At 43.5% G+C, this 20,375-nt stretch overlaps 1 protein-coding gene across 8 annotated transcripts in view; it reads left to right on the top strand.

Moving 5' to 3' along the window:
• Positions 1–20,375, top strand: part of WDPCP (WD repeat containing planar cell polarity effector) — a 161,315-nt gene that overhangs the window by 132,114 nt on the left and 8,826 nt on the right. For 6 of the 8 annotated variants that reach the window (XM_074579215.1, XM_074579217.1, XM_074579218.1 and 3 more), the window contains 2 exons: positions 10,655–10,790; positions 19,636–19,736. In XM_074579215.1, coding sequence (XP_074435316.1) covers positions 10,655–10,790; positions 19,636–19,736 — 237 coding nt within the window. Of the gene's footprint in view, positions 1–10,654; positions 10,791–12,284; positions 12,416–18,629; positions 18,768–19,635; positions 19,737–20,375 lie in introns of those variants that run through there. The other 2 variants (XM_074579214.1, XM_074579222.1) reach the window with 2 other exon arrangements.

Below are 20,375 nucleotides of genomic sequence, written 5' to 3'. Positions count from 1 at the left end.
CAAGTTTTTCTTCATTAAAAGAAAAAGAAAAAACCCTCCTTTTAATAAGTGTGTGCTTCACACTTTCAAACTTCAATAGCATAGAATTTTTCACTTGATCAGAAAGCTGATTTAATTTGCTGCTAGGTTAAATGTTAAAGGTTTCAGTCTTATGACCATGAATTCTCAAATTAAATTCAGTGCATTGCTTAAATTTCTAGCTGCAGTGCATTTAGCCTAATTGCTTTGGTAAGTTGAATGCTTAGTAACTACTACTTTTCTGAATTTTCGTCTTTAAAGGCGAGCAGTGCAATAAGCCTGAGGGGCACAGGTGGGCTAGCCTGCTCTTTGGGATTCACCTGTGGGGTCTTTGGCTATCTCTTCCAGTCTGACCGCATCCTCAGACCATGTCTGATGAGGCTGTTCTGCTGACAAGGGAGAGCATTTAAGCACCTGTAGGTTTTAGCTATTTAAGCCCAAATCAGTTTTGAAGCAACAAGAAAGGCTGAGCAAAATGGTTCAGATTTCAGTCAGCTAAATGTGTGCACTGGGCCTTTAAGTATTTGGCCAGACACATCTTGATTGCTTGGCTTTTGTTTTCACCCTTGGAAAGTCAGCTGGATAATACCCTGTTGCCAAAGTCTATTCTGTGATGCTGGGGGCTGAGAGGGAGAATTAACAAAAAAACAGAGGTATATTTATGCATTTCCCGCTTTTTGTCAGACAAGCTATTTGCAGTCGTTTTCCATTTCCTTGCAATGTTAAATATAACAATCATAGGGACTTACAATGATCCCACTGATGCAATCTTTAAGGTGGGCTCTTCTCCTTGTGGACAAGTCGCAATGCAAACGCGAGGGGGATGGAAGGGGTAGAGGAAACTTCCACCAACTGCACCCAGCAGAGGCAAGCCCTGAGTGTCTTAGTTTTTTCCTCTTTGTTTACAGCATTTTTTAAGGCTTTGAGTTCTCACGCAACGTATATGTCATTAAATGGCTGATGCCTCTTTGCACACGTTGTTGTGATGGCCTGTGGCAACCTGAATTAATTGTTTCAGTAGTTGATGGTGGTTACTAGCCATAATTATTATAATTTGCATTTATAAAACCATCTTTCATCTAAGGATCTCAAAATGCTTTTGCGCACATTTAATTAAGCTTCACAACATCCTGTGAGGTAAGTGTCAAGAGTGTTGTTATATCCATTTTTACACAGGTTTCTCCAAGAAAACAAGGTCAGTCTCTAACGTGACTGGTATTTGGTTCACATCACACTTGCACAGGACGGAGCAACTAGCACAGCTGCAGGAATTCGGGGTGCTGATCTAGGTCACTCTGCATCTCCCACATAGCTTTTGCTGCCGCCACGCTGTGTGGACACATGCACTAAGCCACCACAAACCCAGTCAGAGCAACCTCAGCCCAGATTCCCAGTCTGAGATGGCCCTTGCTTTCCCAGGAGCACTCCAGCAGCAGAAAAGTCTTGGGAAGAAAACCAGATAAGCACCCCACATATTGCACAAGATGACATAACCCATCCTGCAAAGATCTGTGCTTTCTGTAACTTTCTGCCTTAACATTTAAGCCTCTCTTTGCAATCTGTGCACAGCAAGACATTTTTACTACAGCCAACACCAAGCTGCAAGCAACGTAAACTTACCCCTTATCAATCACTCGCTTGTTCTAGAGGAGGCTGCACGCACTTCATCCCCAGCTCCTTCCAGCCATGGACCCAACCCCGTGGGCCATCAACACTCCTGAGATCTACTAAATTCTAGATTACCACTTGACTGTGCTACTTAAAAGCAAGGATCAACTCACGCAAGATAGACTTGGAACTTGAGGGGACAACAGGAAGAGATGGTTTTCAAAAGCTCATTTCTTTTTCAAACATGTAACTATGTTGTTTAAATTCAGCCTGGCTCTCTGTAAGTTCTGTTGATCACCATATTAGCCCTGAGGAAGACAGGTCTAAGTAAGTGCTTGCAAATTGAGTAAGAAGTCCTGGGCCATACCTTCACGAGTTCTTTACCGTCCCCATCAATTTATAAGGGCTTGTTTACATGTGGCAATGACCAGATTAGCTGTTTTGAAAGAACTCTGCCTGTGGATGCACTTATTCCAAAATAAAAGCCACTTTGCTTTTCTAAATTAAGTGGACTTATGGGTTCATAATGATTATTCTGAATAACATGAGAAAGAAAGCAATTTCATTCCTAAGTAGACCATTCAGCAGGTATATTCTGAAGTGACCTGTCTGGCTAATTTCTCATGTTGATGCTTTTTAAGGCACCAACAGCGTCGCACAGTCATCAACAACCAATTTTGTTTTTAGTCCATCCTTTTCCTGGAAAGGGTGTGCCGATGCCAGGCGAGAGTCAGGTTGTCTTTGTCCAAGGTCTTGCACGCTTCTCTGTCTTCACCTGACATTATTTCTGCATAACCTAACAGCATGAAAGAATTTCTGAAAACATTCCTGTTTTTTTCTGATGTCAAAAAGCACTGCTGGAGCACAAATGGAAGAGACTTCAATGTGTCCCACACCACATGTAGGAGACGACAGTAGCAGCAGAGGCTTTGTCCTGGATTCTTTAGAGGAGCACCCCAGTGAAGCCCAGTCAAAGTTGGTCCCGCTCCTCAACTTAAGCATGTCTAGATTTTCCTTCAGAGACGGTATTGCTCATCCCCGATTCTTTTCAGTTCCCCTGAGTCAATTCAATGTACAGGGTTTGTTCTGGTCCCATGTTTCTGTTGTGGGGGAAGGAACTCCTGGCAGCCAGGAGAGGAAGTCTGGCACAAGAACATAAAGCATTTCATTTTACCTGATGCCATCTACTTCACTTTCAGCAGAAAGAGAGGACAGTCACTGGGCTAAGCCTGCATTTTTACTGAAGCTTTCTTCTGCTTGTCCTCTCCTCCAAACTTGCTCATGTCTACTGCTGCACAGAAAAGAAAAGAAAAATGCAGTAGTGACCTGGGGCTTGGGAGAACATGGTGCCATGGCAATCACAGCATCAGACCCACAGAGAGGTTTTCCATGTAGTTACCTGAAAACCATGGCAGTAACTTCAAATCAGGACTTTTGGGGTTTGTTTCTCTTTTTTTTTTTTTTTAGTGGGGTTTTTAAAAGCTCTGCTCGTGTTATCTCATATTGCAGAAATGAGACTTGATGGGCACTGTGTTATCCTTTTTGGACCTCAATCACTCCCAAAGATTCAAGATGAACTCTGCCTGCCCAGGCACCAGAGTCAGTGCCCCGGGGAATTTCTTCATATCTAAGGGATATGCAGGATGTGTACTCGCATGCCCTTGCTGCCTCTCAGCTCCAGCTGTACATGCAGTTTTGCTTTAGGAACCTGTACCTCCAGTATTGCAATATCTCTTTCAGTCTCTGTCATCAAGAGTTTAAATACAGTTCAGATCAGTGTTAGTGGCCCAGCTCCAAATGAGGAGAATTGCTGCAATTCGTTATCTTGACAAATTAACTGGTCTGAGGCAATTCCTTTTTGAGGGAGATACAATTAGCTAACTCTTGAACTCTAGCTTTGCTCCAGTGCTATGGCATAGTTATGCACCTGCTCAAAAGGTTTTGATGCTGCAACTGAGACTTTCCCACCTGTAAATGTAATTTCTGCACCGAGAGCCTTAGTGTGACGCAGCCGTGCTCTGCTGTCCTCATGCCACTCTCGTACCCCTCTGCAGCGCAGGGTAACGATGCAAACCTCATTTATAAAGGACTCTGACCACAGCTGATTAAAAAAAAGACTGTCTGAAGACCCAAGGTGGTCTTGTTGAACAGCCTCCAGAGGAGGGTCAGTGATAGAAATGCAGGGTCCTTGTTACAAAAAACACCAGAAGGGCCTGGCAGGGAGGGTGTTGTATCAGAGAGACACATCATCAGTCGTCCCATCCTCTGTTTTGAATACCAGTCCAGTGGAAAATAGGGTTTTTCTACCCCTAATCCACTGTGTAGAAAACAGTAGCCCATGCAGACCCAAACCAGAAATATCCTTCTATTGTTTTGTCCCTGGGATTTAGGCAGGAGTTTCTAGTTGCAATCCCTCAGTCCTTATATACCTGGTGAAAACTGGGTTGCCTTCAGGTACAGTAACCCTCTCCTGATGTGGACAGGAGCTGATGCTCCAGGGAAGGCAGAGTGACCTCCAGCCTTGCCCTGGTTTCCCTCAGCTCCTGGCCTGGAGGAGCAGCTCCTTTCTGCCTCATTCTAACAAGCAATGAAAATACATCCACAGCTACGCGTTGTTCTTCTAACCCAATGTGGGCAGATGCACTTCTCATCCATTTCCCTGTGGAAAGCATCTCCTTCTGCCCCTCAGCTGTAGCTCACCCATGGGCATCATCTTCCCTTGCACAAGAGCTCCCAGCTGCTAAAAGATATCCCTTAACCATCCATCCGAACCATTCCCTTTTGGAAACTTTGTTTGGCATGAAGTGGTCCTGCAGAAGGCTTTCATTTGCCTAGAGCCACTTTGTATGGACTTGGTGGCTGGGAGTTTTCTTGAGCTCCTCTTTGAACTTCAAGCCGTCAGCATCCAAAACATTTAACCCTCAATTTCTTTTCTGCGTTATCAGTTTGGCCAGCTTCCAGCTGGCAGCATTTATTTGCAGGCTTCCATTCTGCATCTTTGGGTTTGCAGATGTATTTCTCTTTCAATTAACCCCCTGAAATGGTTTTCTTCTCCCTTGAGCCTACCTGCCTCCGGTCCGGCCGGCACATCTCCCTGCTCTGGATGCCCGGAGGGCAGAAGCCGGGGGCAGAGACGCTGGGTCCTTGGGCTGGAAGTGCCAAGCGGAGGGTGTGCCCCGTACACGGGCGTCACGAAGAGCAGCTGAAGGAACACGCAAGTTCGGCAGCGCCTGCTTTGCCCGTTGTGGGTTGGGGCTTGCAATGCCAGAGGCGCTTTTGTCTCTGTGGAGTCTCTAAAGCATCACTTAGGAATAATCATGTCTTCCCTGAATGCTTCTCACTGGGATGCTCTGGAGCATGCACCCGCATTTTCCTCTGCTGCAGCCTTCACCCCAAACAATGGGAGCATCTGTGCTAGCAAAGCTTTTGCCCAGCTTTACTTTGGAACAGGTATTTCTAGATAGTCACTTAAAAAGAAAAAAACAAAAAGACCTGGTCTAAAGTACCACTTACCAAACAAAGAGAACGCCTAGTCACCAGGAATGTCCTCCCTCCTATACCTGCTGTAATTACTGAGCAAGAGCAGCCTTAGGTTGCTCATCTTGTGTCTTGGCACTCCAGCCTGTTAGCACGCATTGGCAGCCGAGAGGAGAGCCGCTTGCCCGCTGCCAAGATTACGAGGCAAACTTCACATGGTTTGGGAAACCTGATAAAATCTAGAGATGCAGGATCTCTATTGCTGGGACACTAGTCAAGCCTTTGAAGTGAAAGGGCCTGGAACTGAAGCAAATCCTTGGTTATTCGGTCTCTCTCAGCTGGCGACCCTTCACGGTTTGTTACTACCACATCTGGATCACCCTGTAAGACACGCCTTTTAAAAAAAAAATCAAAGAATTTTAATTTTTTAAGAAATTAAAGAACTGCTAGGGCAGTTCCTAAGTAACCTGATTACTTAGGCTGCAGGGAGATCTAAAAGGAACTATTCAGCCTATATAGTGGTTAACTTAATTTTTGTGTATGATTCTAGCAGAGCAAATGAGGAGTAGAGATTAAAATCTCAGCTGGAGCTAGCAAAGACTTGGCATTTCTATTTGCAGAAAGTTTTAAGTCAGGTTTCGCTGCAAGCGGCAGAAGACTGAGAAGTGAAACATAACTGTCTATGCTGGAAAAAAAAAAGAGGAGTTTATAAATGCTAACTACTTATTTAGTTTTATCACAAAACTTTTATTTTAATTCTTAAATTTCCTGGCACACCCACTGAAACAGTTTTGCTGCTACTAATATGCCTAATAGCCAACAAGTGAAATAATGACATGTTATCCTACCATTAAGGGTTCCTTCTACTTAGGAGTGATTGAAGTACCTTATCTTCTCAGGTATCAAATTGTTAAATTACAACACAAATGGGAGATATTCTGATTTAATGTACCTTTTCCTGCTCTCTCAGCACTAACAGCTGTTCTCCAGTACTATAAAAGCAATATTTCAACAATTTATATTTGTCAAATGAAAACATGTCAACACTGGGAATTAACAAAACAACACAAAAATAATCTAAAAATAAGATGCCATGGAAAACTAGACCAAAAGAAGCAGAGTGTAGAGTTATATTTTTCCACACACACGAACAAATCTGTGTGGTTTCCCTGCAGGAATTTGTTGAAAGTAAACAATTTTATTAGAATCTGTTCATTTAGAAAGGCATTTTCAGGAAAAAAATTGTAGCCAGAAAAAAGAGCTGACCACACTCAAGTCAGCAATGGAAGTTCCCACTAATTTACATACCAGAAGAACTTTAGCCACTGGCTTTAGAAATACCTTCATGTAGTTGGAGAAAACCTCGGATGGAGTTAAGGTGGAGCAACTTATGCGTGAGATGCTCAATATCACACCTCCTGCAGCAGTTTAAAAAACCCCCCAAACCACCTCACAAAAGCATGAGAGCTTGATTTCAATAAGTCAAAATAAATAATAATAAAAAAAGAAGTTAGTGCAAAATACAAGGAGATACGAACTTATTCGCATGGAAATAGCTATTCAGTTAAAAAAACGTAATTTGTTTAAATGCCTAAAAAAAAGTGTGATTGTTTGGATAATTACTAAACTATATTGTTTTTCAGCGCTCCCTTTGCTTAACCATTTGCATTTCTTCAGAACCTTGATTTGTTTCTCTCAGAAAAACTCTACTATTTACTTCTTTTTTAAAAAAAAGAGCAGTACGTCTGAAGTCTTTATGGTTCACTGGGAGTTCATTGGGATATATTTGCAACTCCTGAAGCAAAAACCTGATATTTTATCTTTAGAAGGAGTTACATTTTTTGAACTTATTGAATTTTTCAAAGATCAGCATGAAGAGTTCTGATTAAATGCTTGCTTCAGCGTTTTAAAGGCTTCTTGTGTCCCTGTTGCCTAAGGAGGTCGTACATTACGATTGCTCTGTAAACATCAGATTGTACAGAATTGGCTCTGCATACCATGCCGGGCACACAAAGAAGAAGTCAAATGGCTTATCTCTCACTTATCAACTAGTTTATTTTTCATGCCAAAAAAAGGGCTATATTTTTACAAGAGCAGCTGCTACTTTGTAAATAATTTAATGGCTTCTGTTAAGTTGAGCTGTCAATTTTGCAAACAATATTAAAAGAAGATTTTCATTTTACCATGGGATTGCATGTTTTATAATGCATTTTTATCCCTGAAAGTCCAGTGGAGGATACTGGAGAGTGGAAACAGCTTCAGATTTGCAGCCACAAATCCGAAAGATAATAGATACGGTTAAATAATGACATATATATGAGCAGGGAAGGCATGAGATCTCATCAGCTGCGTACAGTGTTCAGAGAGCATCCTGCTCATTAAAGTGTAGGAAAACTTTTAGTGGACTTGTGAAGAAACATAATTGGCTATTTCAGGTGGGTGCTAGGTGTAACAATAGCAGCTATCAGCAAATTTTGGAAAGGCAGAATGTACCCTTGAGCGTATGCGTGTGTACATTATCCTAATATTGATCATGACAAATGGGATTTTGTAGATAAAGATTTTTAGCACAATATAATTCATATTTTTGCATCTGATTAATGATGAAACAACATTAGACACAATACCAACCCTCAAGTTTTGAAAATTCAAATTCAGATTCAAATCCTCAGATCCTAACATGGTAAGCAAATACTAGGTTAGAATTAAAACCTGCAAGAGTTTCTTGTGCAATAAGCCAAAGGAGGATCCCTGATTACCTGGATACAAAATCTTAGGTGCACCTTGTGATACCTCCAATGCTAGCACAAAGTCAAGTCTTTATCAAGTACCAAAGCCTAGCCTGAGCTCCCATCTAGATATGAGGACCACCACCCTCTCCCGGTTCTATGGCATTGTTGCCAAAATCCTTCCCTTTTTAATTAAATATGGGATATGTTGCCTCTGGTTTGGGAAGGGCTGTGTTGTTTAAACAGTGTTGCTTGTGCATTTGTTTTTCCTGCTGTAGTACTTCTCACCGGGAACGCAGTCCAATGTCCCACAACAAAAATGTTTATTTCTTTACTCTAGAGCTCATATCAGATGGTTTTGTGGCTTTGAACCACTCCTGGCATCTGATCCTATCTAACGTTCTACTGCAACACTCCAGCTGTATACCCAGACTAGAATAGGCTCAAACCTCGTAACTTGAGGTCAGTTTCAGATATTTAATTTAGATATGAAAGTGCAAAGAAATCTATTTGCACATCCGTGGGTAAGAACCCTCCTCATCCCCCAGTTTTGGCTAGAAGCATGCTTGCATATGACAGACTGCTCTGTTTTCCATGAGGTTCCTATGGATCCAGTATGAGGTGTAACTGTGCTGCATCCACAGCACAAAACCTCAAAGTCAGTGGCCGTGGCTATAATTGCTCATGGCATTCATATATTAGAAATATGCCACACGAGGACTGGATACATCCAAATTGTAGCCCACTCCACATTACAAAACTGCTGGGTCCCACCCAGAGCACGTGTGTGAGTTACACTGAAGTGATCGACGTGAGAGGGCTGTGATTTATTCAGATCTGGTTCCAAGCAGGTATGAGAAAATGCACATTAATAGTATGATGGAAAGAGATTAAGACAAAGCGGAGCCAATCCTATTTCTTTTCCTTTCTCTTCTCTCGGTATCTCTCAGGGTTTGAAATGCCACTGCTCCTTGGGGCTGGGCCAGCCTCAGAAGTGATGTCTAAGGAGAAACCATGGACATCGTATGTTGGTGAAAGACTGTAACTTTAAGGGGATAAGTTACGGAGGCCTTAAACATTATTGAGTAGGTGAAAAAAGAAAAAAAAAAGATAAAAAAGATTAATTACATCAGCTTGACTCACACTGTACGTCTTAGCTTTGACATTTAGAAAACTAACAGCTTTAGCAGTTTCCTCCTTAAAAGCTAAGGCCAAGTGAAGAGGGAGGCTCTTCAGGACCAAAGATGCGGTTCACAGGTAGAAGCGTGGTAGTGAGAGCTGTGTCCCCAGGCAGAGGCTATCAAAGTTTGTCCCACGAGAGCTGTCGTGGATTTTGCCTGCACACACATCAACAGGAATTTTGTTTAAGCCCTTTCCCAGAGTCCTTTGTGCGTATCAAAAGCAGTTTCTCCTGCACCTTTGTAAGTTCTCCATATTGCTCCCTACCTTCTCTTGGCTGCTTGCTCTGCAACAGGCTCCAAGGAGAGACCTCCAAAGGAACCTACTTTACTTGTCCTTGATTTGAGTTTTCTAGACATAGAACATTGCTCATACACCCTTTTCTCTTCCCTCTTTTTTTTTCTTTGGATTTTTTATTCAAAGTAGAGGATAAATTGCACCAGGGCCAGTTTATCTCCTTTATTTATTGCACTGTGGCGTGCATGCTTGGAGGCGTGTTGCCCCTGACCAAGTTGGTTGTTTTTAACGATTCTCCACATGTGGGAAACGGCAGCACAGGCAGAGAGTATCAGTTGCCTAAGAAAGCCAAATCGGTTGCCACACTTCACCCTCTCTCGCACCGCAGATGCTAATAATATTTAGGTAGCACGAAGAGTAGAAATAGTCCGCAGCAATCTTACGGCATTAGCTTTTTAGGACTCGGAGATTCAGCAACGCTTACAAGTAGATTTGCCCTCCTAAGCATTCTGGGTCTCTGGCCAAAATGTAAACTAGCAGTGTACTCGCAAGAGCATTATATTCTTCGCACTGCCCATGGTGTTGCCATGGGTATCGTACAGATTAGCTTATACAGGATCCGGGAAGGCAGAGAACAAGGGGAGAAAAACAGGATTAAAAAAATAAAAACGCAAAAGGGTCTTACGATTTTGAGAAAAATCTTTTAAAGTCTTTATCTGTAACAGGATTTTTTTCCTTAATCCAAACTCTGCTAGCCTGGGGTTTGATTACATTTTTTATTTATTTATTTTAAGTCTCACACCTAGAATATGCAATTCCTCCTCTATATTTTTAAGTAGTTTGGGTATTTTCAAACAATTTCCTTCCCCAAAGGGCTCAGAGTAGAACTCGGGAATTGGAGGCTCCTCCTTCACCTACTTGAAGACTTCAGGTCTTGATTGTGAATGAAAATATTTTGGAACAAAGCTAAGGAAAGTCTTTATTTTTAGAGGAAGGAGTTATACATACTCTTGTGGGGGAACAGTCCAATTTATAAGACTTTGATCCATACTGCACCACTGAAATACTCCCACGCAGCAGCCTTTGGCAGCCAGCTAGGCCTTCTGTAGTTGACAACTTAGAGAAGACATTTCCTCCTCGCTAGCTAAAGCCAACACACACTCACTCACTCCCTTCCAAAAACTCTTGGATGTGTTATTGTTATTGGTCATTAGCTACTTGGCCTTCTTTTCAAGGCAAAAAGTCAAGAGTGAAAGCAGTGTAAGCATACGGTTTTCCATTCAATTTGATCCATTACAAGAGAGGACACCCATGTCCTTGTTGACATCTAAGGCAAACAATTGGCAACTTGGTCGGTACTTTTACATTAAGTGAGCCTAATACCATATCTTGATTCATCTTAACAGAACTTCTGGGGCAGTCAGAAGAAGAAGGTGCGTCTGGCGAAGCTTTCATTGACCGACCTTCAGAGCACGGAGGAGACCACAACCCGCCTGCTCCTGGTCCAGCTGTCAGAACACCAGCACACAGCTGCACCCACAGGTGAGCACCGCAGGAAAGGACACACGGGCAACTTCTGTGTCTGTCAAAGACGTTTCATAAGGCCAAGGAAAGTCCTGTATTCAACAGAAAATGGAAGGGAGGGGGGAATAATTAACTAAAATACTTTTGAAATGTTTGTTTGGTATTCTGAACTATCCTGACAACCTCAGTTGTCATCTGCGTCATGACGGCAAACACAATAAAACATTAAGACACTAAGCAGGAACTAAGGAAAACTTGGAAGCCAGAAGGACGTGGCATGGACACAGAACAATCTCCAGAAACACACAGTTTGCGAGCATTTAACATGTACTAGCAGAACCATTTTCAAATTAAAACAATTGGGCAAAAGCAGCCTTCTTTGGTGAATGTGCAGAAGAGAGAAACACAGCAATGGAAACGCAGCAAATTAACAATGTCAAACAGAACTTTTTAAAACCTAGCACGATCTATAAGCTTTCTATAAGCTCATCACCAGCCTGTGATCAGCATCCCTGTGATGATCTTTCAAGAGTGCACTTCTTCCAAAGTTGATTCAAACCCGGAACTTACCTGTTAGGAGAGAAACAACAGGTCTGACGACTGGATTTTTTTCAAGAAGTGTGTGTATGCTTTTGTTGCTAGTGAACCAGCACACCACCTTGCAACAGATGGGAAATTACAATGAAATGGCTCCTCTGCAAAGGTTAAAAAAGCATTTATTTCTCTTCTTTTTCTTCATGCGTTCTTGTTAGAAAAGAAACAATTATTTGTTCCCAGAGAGTATATAGATGCATTTATTTTTATTTTCTATGCCGCGTGTATGTAGGAACATCTTTAGTAAATCTAGTGAGAGTACAATGTTGCATTTCCACATTGACAAATCGTCCTAACCATTTGTATGTAACTGTGCTGAACACTTTTCATGTGGGCAAAAAATACATTTCTTTCTCCTTCTGGAAAGCTGGATATTACCTAGTTTTCTGTCTTTCTTCATGTGAAGAGATTGAGCTTCTGCAGTGTTAGATATAATATCCATTATGCTGCCTGCACGGCAGTAGTGAAATAATTATTTTATACATAGCCTACAGTTTTTAGGCTACAGAACGCTGTCTGAGGCTTTCAGAGATATCCAATGGATGTGGAGATGGGACCTGCTTTTAAAAATACAGTGCACAATTATCTTCTCTTAACTTTGGGGATGGAGATAGCACTGTCTTGACATGGGCAAGTAATAAAGACAGCAAGATCACGCTGGAGACAGTATTGACTACAGAGGACTTTCCAAGTGCTCCAATAAAAGGAGCTCCTTTAACAGAGCACTAGAGCAGAGACTAATCCCAACATGCCTCTGATCCGAAGGTATAAACACGCTATCCTCCCTTCAGCTCACCTTTTCCCTTTCGGAGGTTGCTATGACTCACACGTCTCTGGCAGTGCCGCATCTGCCTCCGTCAGGCGTCTTGGGGGAGAGATTTCAGAGTTCAACTTTACTCCTACTCCTGTGCTCCACAGCTTGACCGCGTTTGCTTGTGCCAGCCCAGGTGGGTCACCAAAAGTTGCTGAGCCTCACCAGCGGCTGCTTGCAATCGCTGGAGCTACAGAAACTGCTGGGATTTCCCGAGGCTTTTGTTTGCTTCTTGCAGGTCGGTGAGTATAAAGCCAGCTCCCCACCCACGCCACCAGCTCCTCCGCCTGCTGACACCCGTTGCTTGCAAGCTGACCTCCCCCAGGTGCGCCCAGAGTTTTTGGTTGCCTCTTGCAGAGCTGTGAAAGAAAACTTCTCACTGCTCCCCTGGCTGGCCTCAGCTGCTTGAAGCCTGCCAACATGAACCGAAGTTTTGAAGGCACTCCCTGTGACAATGCCAGCTGGCTGGTAAGGTCACCTGCTGAGGCACAGGTGACTCCAACAACCTCTTCTCTGTGCTTAAAAAAAAAACAAACCACAGACGCTTACAAGCATGTAACTGTGGCTTGTGTTTGGCCTCCAGTTTCACAGCGTTTGTTTTCTATAATATATCTGCTGCCAAGTGTGCATCGGGCTTCTTCATGTGAAGAAATTTGTGTAAAGGAAGGAAGGGTCTGAGTGTTCGGAGCCTGCATAAATAGGAACGTTCTCAATTTGCAGTCATTGCAATGCTGCTTCTCTCTGGCCACTATTGGGGCTTTAGACTATGATTAATGGGATGGAATGCCGGATTCTGCACCAAGGACGGAGTAATGCCGGGCACAAGTATAAATGGGGAGAGGACTGGCTGGAGAGCAGCCCTGCAGAAAGGGATCTGGGCGTGCTGGCTGGCAGAAGACTCAATAGGAGCCAGCAGTGTGCCCTGGTAGCCACAAGGGCAACCCGCATCCTGGGGTGCATCAAACACAGCATAACCATCTGGTCAAAAGAGGTGATTATCCCGCGGTACTCAGCATTGGTTCAGCCTCATCTGGTGTCCTGTGTGCAGTTCTGGGCCTCATCATTTAAAAAGGATGTGACAGTCCTTGAATGTGTCAAGAGGAGGACACCAAAGCTGGTGAAGGAGCCAGAAGGCATGTCCTCTGAGGAGCGGCTAATTGTCTGGTTTGGAGAAAAGAAGTCTGAGGGGGGACCTCGTTGCTCTCTGCAGCTTCCTGAGGAGGGGACATGGAGAGGGAGGTACTGAGCTCTTCTTCTGGGGATCCAGCACCAGAATGCATGGGAACGGTTCACAGCTGCACCAGGGGAGGTTCAGACTTGACATTAGGAAGCATTTCTTTACTGAGAGGGTGGTCAAACACCGGAACAGGCTTCCTAGAGAGGTGGTCGATGCCCCAAGCCTGTCAGTGTTTCAGAGGCATTTGGACAAGGCCCTTAAAAATACGCTTTAACTTTTTGGCAGCCCTGAATTGGTCAGGCAGTTGGACTAGATGATCGCTGTAGGTCCCTTCCAACTGGAACAGTCTATTCTATTCTATTCTATTCTATTCTATTCTATTCTATTCTGTTCTATTCTGCTCTATACTAGAGATTTGGCTGCCTAATCTGAGACATCAGCAGAGGACATAGTTTATAATGGGTAGATGGTTACGCAGCACTTGAGGAAATTTCTTTAGATCGATTCAACGTGTGAACCCAAAATTAAATCACATTTGCTTTCTGCTGCTTCAGTGAATTCACTCAAAAAATGGTGACGCCAATGCCTTACTAAAATGCAGTGAAGTTTATGAAATTGCAGCTGTATAGTGCTTACAGCTGAGCATCTTAGTAAGTGCACAGCAACATTATTATTCTAACCGATTTCCCACATCACAAATTCATATCTGACATTTCCACTGTCCACTTCTTCCCAGCCTCCAACCACTACCTGCAGTTTCAAAATCAATAAGCAGGACACATTCTCCCTCCTGTAAAGGCCCTTCATTGTTCGTTAGCTTCGTCATTTTTTGTTTCGTTATTGACTTTCTCCATTTCTCATGCTGCTTAACGCTAGTCTTCAGTGTTTATGTATTCTGCTCACCAGTGAGATAAATGTACATCCTGAATCATTTCCTATTTATTTCTGAAGTCTTTCCCCTCAAGAAAAATAAAAGAAGAAAAATTCCATTTTTGTAATAGATTTACTACTATTCTTCTCTCTTCCCTAACCCCATGCACAATACAGCCTCCTGTCTTGGCCAAGTCACTTGAGCCGCGCTTTATATGTATTACTGTAGGCAACTTGTTGATTTACCTCCTCAGCATCATTTAAATCCGTGAGCTATTGTCTCTGAGGACTTGATCTGTAGTCTGGAGAGCAAGGTTTGTCTATAGCTTTTGTTTGCTTCATTCCCCTACATGCTGGCATGTTGTGACTCCCTACAGCAGATACAGTCCTTTCTGGTGATGTGACAAGAGTCTGCTCAGATCTGGACTCCTGAGCGTTGCTCCCAGTTTCTCTTTCTGGATATTTGCCAGTGCTGATGGATCCTTTCTGCTGTTATCCATCACAACTCCCCGTTGGGTCACAGACCTGAGCCGAAGCAACCTTGAAGTTGGTCTAAGTTAACAGTTGAATCTGCTTTGAGAAGAGGGTTGGGCCGGATGACCTCCAGAGCTCCCTTCCAATCTTCAATCAATCTGTTGATTGCAAGTCAAGCCTTGGTGTTCAGTGTCATTAGTCTTGCAGTAAAAACCCCACAACCTCATCTATACCAGTAAATTGCAAGTCAGACAAAGCCAGTAGCACTGCCCATGTGCACTTGTCCTGCATGAATTCATGTGTACATGGCAGTACTCCCAGGCTCCACCATCGCCAGGGTGGCAGTGATTCCCCTAATCTTTGTAATACACCATGACGGGACTTTGCAGGTGTTCAGCAAGAGCAGGACTTGACGGCTGCTCTTTCGTCTTTCCTGGAGTCTTCTGTTCAGCTGCCTTGGCTTTACATCTTTGTACCAGCTAGTCACACCAAATCCATGAACCTACATTACTGCATTTCTAACACTACCCCGCCATCAGACCCTGATATTCTTCCAAATCTATGTCTCATTTCTTTGTGGAAGTTTCTGGAAGCTCATCTCTAGCATATACCTGGACTTCTTTCTTTCCTGTATTTCAGCTTTGACAGAACCTTTGCTTAGGGATAGCTGAGGCATACCTCATGAATTACACCTAGGCAGAAGCCCTGGGCACTCTGTGAAGGCTAACAGAAGACATTTCTGTTTAACTTACTTAATAAACCTTGTTACTGATACCCTTCAGGGAGCCTAACATCTGCATATGTGTAACAGAAGCCAAATGTTCAGGCTTCATGATTAACAAATCACTTCAATTAACTCTTCACATCCTCATCTCCTTTGCTGCCCTGCCTAACAAGGAAAGCCATAGCCTGGGATGGAGATGGGGACAGAATAGTCTGGAACCAAAATGATCATTCATAAAAGAGTATCAAGGGTTTATTTCTCTGAGAACTTGTTATAGACAAAGTCTGGCTTCTCGTCTTAATAGTCAGAGAGCAGAGAACTTAGTTTGAGATTAAAGTATGTTTTACAGACAGGCAAAATTGGCTTAACTCCATGGCATTTTATGAAAGTAGCAATAGTGTGGCTGTCAGTGGAGAGCTGTGGTCAACTTTCTGAACTGCGCACACACACAGAGTAAGTTGTAGGCAATAAAGATATCAGGACAACACTCCAGATAGAGGCATTTTATTTGCTGCATTATTTCTTTCACTCTAACATGAACAGGACAGTTAAATACCACCAACAATGCACCGTTCCATGAATAATTTTACAAGACAAAGCTCTCATCTCTGGCTTACATTTGCCATTGACAATGGCCATTCTCTCCTTCCAAGTGTCAGATATGTTATAGTGTAGGCGTTCTTGTCCTCTCAGTATTCTTGGTACCTATTTATGGAAATGTTTTGATCAGCATAACCCTTTTTGCTGCCTGTAAATGAAGAAAATAGTTTCAGAAGGTAGGGAGGCTGTTGTTCAGGGGACCAAGGTAGCATGCTCATTCTCTCAGCAATGTGTTAAAGGAACTGATTGACTCCCTGTGGGATAGCTTATTTCTGGATGAGTCAACTAGTGAGTGCCTGTGACCGTGCCAGAATCTGGCATGTAAGAGTCAGCACAGAGCTATGGCTGCAGTCACTCCTCTGCCATTGACACTGGGAGCTGCGGTGTGGGTTTCCACCCCATCACAGTGTCATTCTGCTTCCTTACCATAACACATTGGGGGTTTAAGTATCTTGCATTTGTTGTTGCTGTCAGGATGTGTGTGAAGCTGGGTTGGGGGTTATGTTTTACCTTATTATCCATCTACCTGGTCCCCATCCCCTCAACCAGAACTACTATTTTAATTAGGATATCTCTTATTTTAAGACAAGTGATTAGGATAGAAGGCAAAAGCGTTTATCATTACAGTGATTTTTATCATAAAACTTTCCTGTTGCTTATGTACTTAAAAAGACACATATTTCTACAGCTCTTCAAGGTTTTTATTTAAGCTCAGAAGCACGTTTGTATATTTTGAATCTGTAGCATCACTGATCAAACCTCAGGAAGTGTTAAGAGAAAGCTGCATGACAGTCTTTCATATCTGTATGTGTTGGCTATTAAATCAGCATATAGAGAAACAGAATTAGAGTTACCCACTGCATCCCCTTTTGAGTGTCATGTAAAAAAACCACGTTAAACAGATTTCTTACTCTTACTCCATTGTTTCGTGCAATTAAACAAAATAAGCATTCACCACTGTTACGGCATATCTGTTTATTCTTCCACCATCAATTATCTTTTTCAAAAGTCGTCTTTAACCAGGGAGCAGACCTGGTCTTAAAATAGCAGGAATATAGTCTGAGAAATACGGTCTGCCGCGGGTCCAGGCGTAATCCTACAAGCTGCTCTATCTGTCCTAGCAATTTTCGGTTCCAAAGTAACTCTGTTAAGAGGCATGCTGCGGAGATGTGGCGATGTAGTGTAGGAAGTTCATCGTGGAAGTGGGATCCAGCCGCTCAGCAGTGCTAATCCCACCCAGTCGCGGCAGCCTCCCTTCTCGTTCTTTGCCGTTGCTCAGCCCCAGTGAAGGCAACAGGAGCTTCCCAGGCATCGAGAACGTGGCAGTGGGCAAATATGTGTGGCTCTGTGCGAAGTTGCACTCTCAATTTGTACATCTGTAAAACTGAGATAATGCGTTACCAACTTCAAAGGGGTGTTGGGCAAATTAAATCAGTCAGTGTGCGTATAGCACCTTGAAAATACAAAATTAACCCTTATTAGCCCATAAGTACTCGAGATGCATCAAGGTGTGCTGTATGGCTTCTTGATTCCAGACAAAGGTCCTCTTGATTAAATTAGATTGCTAATGTTTTAACGCGTTAGCACACTTGAAGAAAGAAAAGTTTGAAAAAGCAATTTGGCTTCGTCACATGAGCAGCGTGTATACTTAATGGAAATTTTTCCAGCATTCACAAAACAAAGAAAAATCAATAAAATGTCTGCCAACTGTTCCACTGAAAACATCTTATAATCTATAGCGCCGAGAATCCCGAGCCAAGATAAACCAGCGTTGCTGACAGAAAATACTGACAATTATTTTACATTGATTCAACTTGGCCCAGCCCAGACTGACCTTGTTTATTCATCTCAGTCTCTTAATTCATATTAACTTGGCATCAAAATGGGACATGTGGCATGTGGGCCGAAGACCCATTTTTGTGTCTTAGACACAGATAAATGTAGCACATTGAGTACTTCCAGTGCCTTGAGCTTTTAGGTAGATTTATATGCATTAGACAGAACTGGTTAAGTTCCTTTTATCCCCGCTGGGCTTTTCATGTCTGTTGACTGTAAAACTAGAAGCTCGGGAGAAGTAACATCTTCTTCTAAGCCTTCGGATATACATGAAATCCTCCCAGTACTGGTCAATTTTAAAGACACGTCCAAAGAGGATGGAGGGGTTTAAGCTGTTTTAAAAACATAAAAATAGAAGGGTTATGGCAATTTGGCAGCCAAAAAAGCAATTTGCAGGTCTCGGCAGAATCCGAGGCTGTGTGTAAGAAAGCTGATCAAGACACTACGGAGGAGATAATGGGGTCGAAGAGCAGAAGAATCCCTCCGTTTTTGCAACCAGCATAATCTGGTCTCCAATGAAGTTTCTTAGTTTCTTTTGCTAAACCAATAAAGCTTAGCGTGATGGGAGAGTTGCATTACTGCAGCTTAAAAATGTCTCAGGAAAGCTGATGAGGAGACTTGCTTTGAGTTGCTTTACGGATGCCCAGCTGCTTGCATAGCTATCGCCCGACTGGTAGCGTGAAGACAAAGGCGCAGGGAAAATCTGAGCTTTTTCTTTAATTATTTATGTTCTTGTCGGTAATAAAGGTCTTTTTATTTGTATTATCAAAGGTGAGTGAGATTTCGCACTGTGGCAGTTAACAAATTGGGAGCTGCACAAAAGCATTCACGTTTTCATTCTCACAACTACGCTGCTGTCATATCTGAAAGCCACCCTCGAGTAAAACACCGCTTGAGTCAAACGTGTCTATGTCCACGGAGGAGGAAAAGCCGCCCAAATGAGGAGAATCCCCCCAGAGGGGTTCCCACTTGGCCTGGCTCGAGGTGTCTAGTTTGTTTTTCTCTGTTCAACTCGTTCTTGCCGAGGGCAACGCTCCCTGGGACTTTGCCGGGCACTTGGCAGTTTGCGGATGGCAGGACGAGCGGTGAGTCGGCAAGCCGAGATAGCGCAAGATAACCTCCAAATTTCCAGTTCCACTGCCTTGGGAATGGATTGCCATTCCACACGCCTACATAAGCAGAGATTAATGATGAGTGAAGAAACCGAGACCATCAAAACCTAAAAAAAAAATAAAAATAAAATCCATCTGCATTTTCCATAACACATAGCTGGTGTTTTCCTCCCTGCATCGCACCTCCCAATTCATGACTTGGATTTCAGTGATGGAGGTGGTGTGGGGACAGGGTTTAACGGCAAAAATCCCAGAAAATCAGCGCTGCCTTTTGGGTCTGCCATCCTCCTCTCCCGGCATCCACCCCACCGCCTCCCTGCCCAGCTGCCGCCCTGCCAGGCACCTGCTGCACGTCCCCAGCCCGTCCTGCTTAACAAAACCTTAATTGCTCCAAAAAACACCAGCGTTACACCACATCTTTGAATGACAGGACGGTGCTGGAGGGACTGCATGGCCAAATGCATGATCCTAGTGACGCTCAGTCAACAAACGTACTGGCACCTAATTAAAAAGAGCTACAGTTTGTAGCCAGGGAATTACACAGGCTGCTGTGTACTTGAAGAGATAGAAGACAAACGAAGCAGCTCTGGCTCTGCTCTGCAGCGTGTCCCCAACTCTTCAGTCCTTGTCCCTCCCCTCCCATCACTTCTGTTTTGTTTTCAAAGACCCACCAGGCGCAGACAGACAGAGGACACCAAGCGCAAGCCGGGAGCGGATGGTCCCACCACCTCCCCCGTGGAGAAACCCTTTTCCAGCAGCTGGGAAGGTAAGCAAACGAGTTGCTTTCGAATATGCACAAGGGGATGCTAGAAATACTGGTGATTGATACCTTGGAAAAGAACTTGGATCTAGGAAGAGAAATAAGGCAGTGGCATTGCAGCATGGGACTCAGCTACCTGCTCTTGCGACGTAGAATAAATTGCCTGATTGAATGAATCTCCTTGTCTTGCAGGGCTAGTTACGACCGAACAAAGACAGGCAAAGTGTTTATTAGTTTCGGTGGTTGTTGCTCTGTTACTCGGTGCACGATGGCCAGATCCTCCGGCAGCAGAGCCCCACCAGTTACGTGGCCTGTGAAGCAACATTTTACACTGCTTCTGCAGAGGGTTCTGGAGCAAACAGACACAACCATCTTGCTTTGGCAGTATTCAGTATCTCCATCATAGCACATTGGAAGTCGTGCAATGGTATAATAGAGGAGTAGTCTGGCACGAGAAAGTCGTGGTTAAAGAGTCGTCCTGTAAAGTCAGCCAGGCAGGGATATGTAAGAGTATTTGCACAAGGGGTGAGACAAGGATTTTTATCTTCTGCCTTGTCTGGGTGTCCCATCACTATACTGACAGGTCTGTAGGAAGTGAGCCAGTCTCCAGGCACGCTGACAGGGAAAGTCAAGGCGTAACTGCAG

This window comes from Larus michahellis, chromosome 3 (assembly GCF_964199755.1).
Source record: "Larus michahellis chromosome 3, bLarMic1.1, whole genome shotgun sequence".
NCBI classification, from domain to species: Eukaryota; Metazoa; Chordata; class Aves; order Charadriiformes; family Laridae; genus Larus; species Larus michahellis.
The sequence above is the reverse complement of the archived record's forward strand: the minus strand, read 5'-3'. Positions and strand labels throughout refer to the sequence as shown.